The following is a 9453-nucleotide window of genomic DNA, read 5'->3' on the forward strand; positions in this document are numbered from 1 at the left end:
TGGAGTTACAGACAGTTCTTACCCTCACTGAGATTGGAACTCCAACCTGGGTCCTCTGGAAGAACAGCCGAGGCTCTTAACCATTGAGCCATCTCTCCAGGGCCCAAGACAGTTACTTTTGGATGTCAGGTTTTCTTTGTTCATTTACATATTACTTCATTCACTTCTGTGCCTAATCAGTCAAGTGGAGTGCTAGGCTCAGAATATAAAGATCAAGAAGATGCATCCTCATGGCCAGTCCGTCAACACACACAAATGGCGATGATTTCTGATGGGGGGGTGGGGGGGTAGGGGGGTGAGGGGGGGTGGGGGAGATGTGCCATCACATACTCATCAAGACTGTACTTTATTGTGAAAACAGAGAGCAGTTTGTTTTGCTTCGGACTGAGTGATGTAACTTCCCAGCTATAACTCAAAAGAATATGATTTCTCAACAGGTTGGTTTGAGCTAAATGGCTCATAAATTATGTCATCTCCCATAAACCTAATGTAGTTTCGCTCCACTGCCTTCAGGGTCACCTGAGAAGTGGAGAAGGCTGGCTTCTGAGACATTTGTCATAGGGAGCACTTACTTTCCAGGGAGCACTTGCAAGTTGCTTCTGCTAATAGTACCCAACCCCCAGGCCTATCAGTGCTGCTTAAAGTTGTGACTGATCTCTTTGGTATCCAAGGCCAACACCAAGGGTTTAGTAAATATACAAGTAAAACATATACACATCAACACTGGCTAGATTGAGAGAGGAAAGATGCATTTGGAGTCAGAGAAATAACCTCCTCTCGGTTCTGTTGGAGTTCTAGTGACACCCAGTTCTCTTTCCTTTCCTTTTTTTTTTTTAAACCTGTGTGTATGTGTCCAGGAGCACACTGTGGTATGCTCAGGAACATGCTATCTGTGGATGTTGGGAAACCTTCCTCAATGCTTCCCCACTGTATTTCCCAGGGAAGGTCTTTCCCCCAGCATGGAGCAAGCTGTTTCATCTAGACTGCCAGGCCAGCAAGCCCTGGGGACCTCCCTGTTTCTATCCCTAGTGCCAGGGGCACCAACACACCCCGCTGCTTATGCAAGTGCTGCGGATCTGAACCGAGGTCCTCCGGGTTCCACAACAAAGTACTTCATCCACCAAGCTTCTTCCCAGTCTCTCACGTCACGATGTGGTTCTAGCTGGTTCTAGCTGGTTGAATGATAGTTTCCAGAGTGTTCAGCCTACTCCTCAAGGCCTAATGACAAGTCAGTCACGAAATGGATGGAGAGAGTCTGAGCAGAAGGGATAGTGTGTGGAGCGACTTGGCCATCTGAAAGGTGGGATGTTTTTGTGATCTTGGGTCATGTGAGTTGGAGTATTTGAATACAGAAAGGGTGAATGGGGACACGTGGCGTCTGTTGTACCATGCAGAATCAAAGCTTTTGTGTCTTCCTGTGACTCCTTCTACATGGTCAGCTCAGTGCTGCCTCCTCACGCATGGATGGACGCCCTTTTGGTGTGCTGCCCACTTCTCCCCTCCCCCTCAAGACTTCAGACTCTACTTCCTGTCTCACAGCTTTAGAGGTCCAAAACATCAACTGGCAGATGTCTGTGAATCGAAGGGCACATCACACAGACAAGTTCTCCAGCCAGGACTCCATTGTGCGGAGAGGACAGCCCTGGGAGATGATACTGGTCTGCAACCGAAGTCTTGAGTCTGGAGATGATCTGAATTTCACCGTTTCCACAGGTACTCGCTCTGCCCCCTCCACACATGCCTACTGAGTTACCCTTGAGGGATTATTGGACTTTGGGCTATGTTTTGATTCAAAGTAACTATGGGAGCATGAGACTTATGGTCTTCAAATCAAGAAGGATGCGACCTGCATGTTCCTTCCAGTTACCTCAAACACAATGATGACATGCTTTCCTGGATGAAGACCTAGATCAGTGGTTCTCACCTTTCCTGATGCTTTTGATGCCTTAATACAGTTTTTTAGGTTGTGGGAACCCCCAACCAGAAAATTATATCATCCCTACTTCATAACTGTAACTTTGCTACTGTTAGGAATCATAATGTAAATATCTGTGTTTTCTGATGAAAGACACACGGGTTTAAAACCACTGACCTAGCAGGACTCACAGTGACATCAGAGCCTGATCTCTTCTAGGTCCTACCCAGCTCCCTTTGTTTCCTTCATTTTCTGTCTCTCTGACAGGTCCCCAGCCCTCCGAGTCAGCCAGGACAAAAGCTGTATTTTCTATCTCCGGAAGAAGCACAGGTGGCTGGAGCGCAGCGCTCAAAGCCAACAGTGGTAATAATCTGGTCGTTGCTATTGGCAGTCCTGCCAGTGCCCCCATCGGATTGTACACACTGAATGTTGAGATCTCCTCCAGGGGCAACGTCTCTTCTCTCAGAGCTGGCACGTTCATTTTGCTCTTCAACCCATGGCTGCAAGGTAGGTCTCCAAGCACTGGCATTCCCACACGTCCCTGAGAGAAGCAATGAATGTAGAAAAGAGAGATGGCTAACCTGTGCTCCTTATGAGTTTAGATCTGGTTGGAGAAAGTCTGTGGGTCCTAGAAAGAGCAGAAAAGCTACTAGTCAGAAGGTCTGCACTTACCCCGCTGTGTGACTCTAGACAGACTATCACCCCATCCTCAGACCCTTCCCATTAAGTGTACATTGTGTCATTCCCTTCTGGGGCTCCCACGGGGGTTTGTGTGAGTGTTTATATCCTGCACAGCACGATAAATTTTAAGAGACAATAGAAGAGTAAAAATCTATAATCTGGCAGTGCCCTTCTATCTGAAGGAGCAAATATCTCATCCTTGGGTTCAGTCTTCAGACTCTAAGGTCAGCTGAGCTTCTCTCTCTCTAGGCTGAGTGCCCATGGTGAGAGCTGGAAGTGTCATAGCCCAAGACATCCTTTCTCAGTAGAGATTGGGGATGGGCCAAAATGACTCTTGCTCTAACCCCAACACTAGTCTTCAGGAGTGGGATGGTGGGATGGTGGGATGGTGGGATGGTGGGATGGTGGGATGACTGATTTCATTGGTTCATGATGGCATCTGTTTTTTGTTTCTCTCTCTCTTCCTTTCCATCTCCTTATCCCCCACCCTCCCTCTCCCTCTCCCTCTCCCTCTCCCCCCCCCCTCTCTCTCTCTGTGTGTGTGTGTGTGTGTGAAACAGCGGATGATGTCTTTATGAGTAACCAGGCCGAAAGACAAGAGTATGTTGAGGAAGATTCTGGCATCATCTATGTGGGCAGCACAAATCGAATTGGCATGGTTGGCTGGAACTTTGGACAGGTAAACAGACCATAAGAAGGCTGGGGTTGTCTTCCTAATACACAAGATGCCCGGGGCTTATAGCAGGTTGTCTGTCCCCTTTTCCTGCCCTTCTATCTGTTCATTCATTTGGAACACATTTGTTGAGCCTCTACTCTGTTCTAGACCCTAAGCTGAACACTAGGGATACAGACGAATGAATCTGCTGCTCCAAAGGAGTCACAGTCTAGTCGGCAAGATGGATGCATTACTGAATTAACGAAGTGAAATATTTCTGATACCGTAACACACAAATAATTAAAAGACCCAGCAAAGAATCTCAGGACAATAATGTAGCTTCTGTTTTTCATTCCACACAAAATTGTGGTGAAGCTCCACTATTGAATATTCATGGCCCTCCAAACCCATACCCTTTGTTTTTGCATTACTGTCTAAGCCCAGAGGGTTCCCTGGGTTTCTCAGCTTAGAAAGTGTTTAGGAGAGCCTTTTCACCTCTCATGTTCTAGGCCATACATGAAGGCATTAGAATGAAGTACCTTGGGCAGCCAGGATGCCTGCATTCCCAGAAGTGGACGGGCAGGTGCAGGTGCATCCATTCCACGTTCCATTATGAAGCTAACTGCATCAAGTTTCTAAGTTGAGTTTACGCATTGACTTAGTTAAAAAGGAGAAAATGGTGAGGATTAAAATACATAATACACCCACGAGTGGGAACAGGGCAATTTTGGGTGGGGTGGTTTGTAAAAACCTTTCTTAGGAAGGAGTGTGTGAGCCTGAGGAGGGAAGGGGGGCTGCTAACTTGCTATCTTGAAGAAGAACATCCTAGGAAGAAAACAAAACCAATGCAAAGACTCAAGGCAAGAAGAGCTAGTGTGTGAAACAATTCACGTGTCTCTTATTTTGTAAAAATAGCTTTAGGTATGTCTTCCGTCACATACTTTATCTTTATACATAGTTCTCCAGGAATCTAAATGGCATACTCAAGTTTGTAGTCAGAGGCACAAAGGAACTTAAGAGATAAGTTTGGCCTGATCTGTTATTAGGCACATAGAGAAACTAAGGCTGACTTGTTCCCGAGTCCACAGCAAGCTGATAGTAGACTGTGCCATGCTGTCTCCTGTTCATGTTAGTAGAGTGTGTTCAGCTCATGTAGAGTTAGAGATCTGGTGAGCTTGCTGGATAAAGGCTAGTTGTGGTGGCTGCTCCTCAATTTCTCTTAGCTCTGAAGGCCAGAGTGTGACAGGGCTTGGGTAGGTCCTGTGGTCCCCACCATTGTGCTCCTTGTTCCCTTAATTAACCAAAAAACTGGGTCATTTCTTTCATCTTAACATGTGGTCCCATTATAAACAGTTTGAAGAAGACATTCTGAGCATCAGCCTCTCCATTTTGGATAGGAGTCTGAACTTCCGTCGTGATCCCGTGACTGATGTGGCTCGCAGAAATGACCCCAAATATGTCTGCCGGGTGCTGAGTGCCATGGTAAGTAACAGGAAACAATAGCAAGCACTACTTACTGTGCTGTCATGTGACTGTGTGTCAGACCCGTGAACTCATGTCTCATGTGTTTAGTAGCCATGACCTTGCCCATTTTGCCAATAGAGAACATGTAACTCCTATAAATTAAAGGGCTTGCCTGACATGTGTAGTGACTGAGCAGCAAAAGCAGGACCAGACCCCAAACACGGCTGGTTCCAAAGCTCTCTCTGCCATATAGCAAGGCCTGCTTTAGATGGCATGGGAACACACCCTTTAGGTGTTCAACAGGGATACGACGAGAGGGAGGATGAGAAGTTCTGTGCATCATGAGGCCTCCTCGGAAGGGGATGGAAGGTGTCCCCAGGGAGACTGGGAGGTGGGCCTCCTTGGTAGCCTGGAACCCTCAAGTTTCCTGACAAGGGGAGACCAGAGAGCCCCACTCATTTTTTAGACAGAGAAAGAGGCTCAAGGAGCTAATGGACCTAGTCACCGTGTGTACTTGTGAGTCAAACAATGTCTTGAACTGTCTGGCCAGGGATTCTTTCCTTTCCCATGGACCTATACGTGTGAACAGTATACACACACACACACACACACACACACACACACACACACTACAATCCTGGAGGAATCCATGACTCTGCACTCAGTGTGTATAGAATGTCTTCATCAAAAAGGCTCTACCTGCTTAAAAATGTAAAGGTCACTGAGGTGGTACTTGAGAGTCTGAGAAGGCCAGAGGACCGTGAGTACCCAGTCAGTCTCGGCTTCACAGAGGAACCCTGTCTCCAAAGGAAGCTAAGCATCAAAGTGAGCTCTTTCATTCTAACTTTCCTGAACTAAGTAAGCATATAACAATACCTTTAACATCATTTTATGTTGGCCCATGGTTTAGGCACACCTTGAACTATTCCCAGGCTGTGCAGTTGCTTTGTCAAGAAATTCTTTGGCAAATGGATGGAACTAGAAAATATTATCCTGAGTGAGGTAACCCAGTCCCAAAAAAACACACACAGTATATACTCACTGATAAGTGGATATTAGTCAAGAAGCTCGGAATACCCAAGATACAATTCACAAACCACATGAAGCTCAAGCAGGGGATGGCCTTGTTGGTCATCAAAGGGAGGAGAGGCCCTTGGTCCTGAGAAGGTTGGATGCCCCAATATAGGGGAATGCTAGGACAGGGTAGAGGGAGTGCATGGGTTAGTGAGTATGGGGAGGGGGATGATATAGGGTGTTCTTGGAGGGGAAACCAGGAAAGGGGATAACATTTGAAATGTAAATAAAGAAAATATCTGATAAAAAAAGAGAAAAAAAGAAAGAAATCCGAACAGGCTTTGGGTGGCACGATGATGCCTAAGATGAATTAGGGAGGGCTTTTCAAAATAACAGGGTCTGGAAGGGAGCCTCGCAGGAAAGAAGTGAGATGGGCCTGGAGACACTAAAGCTCTTCAGATCCAGGACAGAGAATGGAGTGAGGGAGCCCTGGGCAGAGCCTTCCAAAGCAAGTTGCTTAGATAAGGGGTCGCCAGTAGAGGTCAAGTAAAACTGGAGATCAGGACCACTGAAAAAGCCAGTCTCCTGCCAGCAAGTGGAGTCCAGCCTTGAAGGCAGCTGGCTCCTCGGCTGCTGACTCACTCAGCCTGGGGCCTATCCACGCTATCTCAGAGCTGATTTCCTCAGACATGCCTCCCTCATGCTCTCTCCAGACCCTCCTTTTGGGCTGGGCCAAGCCTGGAACTAATTATGGCTTATGCAGAGCTTTGAAGTACTCGGCTTTCTGCCAGCAGTGACCTTACCCAGAGCACCTATGACCCCTGGAGCTGGTGAATTGCACATCTTCCATGGTCAAGGACACCCTAGCTTGCATGGTAACACTGGAAGTGATAGCCCACCTCTGGGCTGGCAGCTAGGCAAGACTGGGCTGAGATGCTTCTGTGTCTGCTGTCCTCTTTCATAAGCCTTGGTACATTTAAACATGCTCCAATGAGAAGGGGCAGATCTGACAGGTTCAGGAGTCAGTCTGTGAGATCCCAGTCTAGCCTCTCACTGTATATATCCCACTGCTATTGGGAGAAATAGCAGAGTTTAATGGTCTCTTAAAACTGGCTGGAGGGGACCTCTGATGAATCTACAGTGCACTTCGCCTGCATCGGAATGTGAAGGTACAATGGTCAGGGAGACAAACTGACTCTCTAGATCACCAAGAAGGCAAGTGACAGGGAGTATCTATGAGCATTTTCTCCTCCCTCACCTGGTGGTGTATGAAGATGAATGTAAGCATGTGCATTGCTGAAGACTGAAACCAGCTGCACACGTGCTAGGCGAGTACCCTACTACTGAGACAGATACAGTCCCTGGCCTCTGATATTACTTTTAGTATGGAGAAATCCAGGCCTATACAAAAATAGAAAGAAATCTACAAGTCCTTAGGTACCTGTCATTGGCCTCAATGACTATCTACTGAAGGCTGGTCTTGTTTCCTCTCGGATCCCTTCTCCACAGATGACTTGATGAACCCCAACATTGCATCCTTTGATATCATTCCATCTATAAGTACTTCATGTACACCTGTAAAAGAAATGGAAAAATAGAACTCAGGTGTCCCGAGTCCTCATCAAGTGACTGTCAATGCTGTATCCCATTTGTCTCCTTATACTAGAATCATATATAAATTGAATGAATAAATGAACAAATGATTGAAGGAAGGAAGGAAAGGAAGGAGGGAGGGAGAGAGAAAAGAAAGAAGGAAGGGCTATATTCCAACTTTATTATTTTATTTTGAGAAGTCATATGTTAAAGTTTTAAAATAAAATTTAGAAGACAGGCACTCACACACACACACACACACACAAGCAGGCAGTCATTGTCTTCTCTGCAAACAGGACCTCTTGCTGTCTTGCTGCTGACAAACTGTGGAGTCTCCTGCTTCGTGTCATCCTGTGGTAAAGAACTGATGTCATTCAGAAGCAATCAGACATGGCCCAGTAAACAGAATGCCTCTAAACTCATAAAGCCCCCCTCCCTCTAAGTGATTGGTTACACTTTTCATTATAGACAGGTGCACTCAAGACCCCACGGCTTCCTCATCTCTCACCCTGTGTTCTGACTTCTGTACATCTCTCCTGTAGGCAAGACATGGTATTGATTCATTTGGGATATGGGGCTGTTTCTATACAGATTAATGGCAATGATGACAACGGAGTTATTTCTGGGAACTGGAGTGGTAATTACACCGGTGGCGTGGACCCAAGGACCTGGAATGGTAGTGTGGAGATCCTCAAGAACTGGAAAAAATCTGGCTACAGGCCAGTCCAATTTGGCCAGTGCTGGGTCTTTGCTGGGACCCTCAACACAGGTACTTTGAGTGTGGTGTACCTTTTATGGGTCAGTGGGCAGTACTGGAGTATGCTAATGTATCACCAACAGCATTCTCACGGTGACTTTGGTTTGTAGTGCTGCGGTGCTTGGGGGTTCCCTCTCGGGTGATCACCAACTTCAACTCAGCTCACGACACAGATCGCAACCTCAGTGTGGATGTGTACTATGATGCTATGGGAAATCCCCTGGAGAAAGGCAGTGATAGCGTGTGGTAAGTGATGAGCCCTTTCCCTGGGCAGAGCTCACCAAGTTTGAGGAAGTCTCCCCTGTTGCCCTGTACCTCAGCTCCACACTGAACTGGAAGGAAAGCAACATGTGAGCCAGGGCATTAGTTCAGAGCAGAAATGCTGCTGAGGCTTTTCATGGACCTCGCAGGACCTACAGTGCAGACCTTGGGAGGGTCTGACACCAGTGAAAAGCTGGGTCAAGAACTCCTGGACACCACTGGAGGTTTAGAGCAGCCATTAGACCTGGTCCCAATTGAGAAATTAAAAGAGAAGCTAATACTTCTCTTTGAGGTAGAGAATCACTCTGCATCCCAGAGTAACCTCAAACCTCAAACTCAAGATGTTCCTGCCTCAGCTCCCGAGTGCTAGGATTGCAGGTGTGCACCATCATGCACAACTTATTTTCTTAAACAAGAAAAAAACTATATTTTCTCATAGCTTATATATACTTATTATGCATCCTAGTTGACAGAATGAAAGCATATTTATTCTGGGTTGCAGGTGAAAATAAGGAAATGTATGTATTTAAGCATTATACCTTTCTAATCATAAATATGCATAGCCACATGGAGCCATATGCACACAAATGTATACATATATGTATATATGTATGTATGTATATAATTTATAATAGATGCCAGCTAGAAGTAGATTATGTAAAGCTTTAAAATGTATAATTACTTATAGCAATATGTTTACAGTATACACATATTATTACAACTGCTTAATATGATAGGTTATTAACAGTTATTATCAATGGAACATTCTGTATAGATGAATAGATATCTGTGGCTCTCTATATAAAGTACCACACACATAGTCAATAATCCATTGCTTGAGTCAGTTTCAAAGGACACATGTATGTCTAGTTGTTCTCAAGTATCCACATGACTAGATGAACTTTATAGCAGTTACCATTTTTGTCCAACTTTGAGTTTGTTTATATAGTAGCTTATTTATTATTTCCAGAATATGAAGTTCTAACTTTTATGAACTGTGTTGTCTGACAGAAAAAAAATGAAATTAAAAAGTAAGGAAACTTTTTAATATAAACAAACCACCCCTTGACATTTACATTCACAAATCAGGAGATAGATATTGTTATTTTATTC

At 45.4% G+C, this 9453-nt stretch overlaps 1 protein-coding gene across 1 annotated transcript in view; it reads left to right on the forward strand.

Moving 5' to 3' along the window:
• The first annotated feature begins 1460 nt into the window (after positions 1 to 1460).
• Positions 1461 to 9453, forward strand: part of Tgm3 (transglutaminase 3) — a 24071-nt gene continuing 16078 nt past the window's right edge. The window contains exons 1-6 of the mRNA XM_052181689.1: positions 1461 to 1713; positions 2183 to 2422; positions 3157 to 3275; positions 4605 to 4733; positions 7914 to 8091; positions 8190 to 8325. Coding sequence (XP_052037649.1) covers positions 1461 to 1713; positions 2183 to 2422; positions 3157 to 3275; positions 4605 to 4733; positions 7914 to 8091; positions 8190 to 8325 — 1055 coding nt within the window. The remainder of the gene's footprint in view (positions 1714 to 2182; positions 2423 to 3156; positions 3276 to 4604; positions 4734 to 7913; positions 8092 to 8189; positions 8326 to 9453) is intronic.

Source organism: Apodemus sylvaticus, chromosome 5, assembly GCF_947179515.1.
Source record: "Apodemus sylvaticus chromosome 5, mApoSyl1.1, whole genome shotgun sequence".
NCBI classification, from domain to species: domain Eukaryota; kingdom Metazoa; phylum Chordata; class Mammalia; order Rodentia; family Muridae; genus Apodemus; species Apodemus sylvaticus.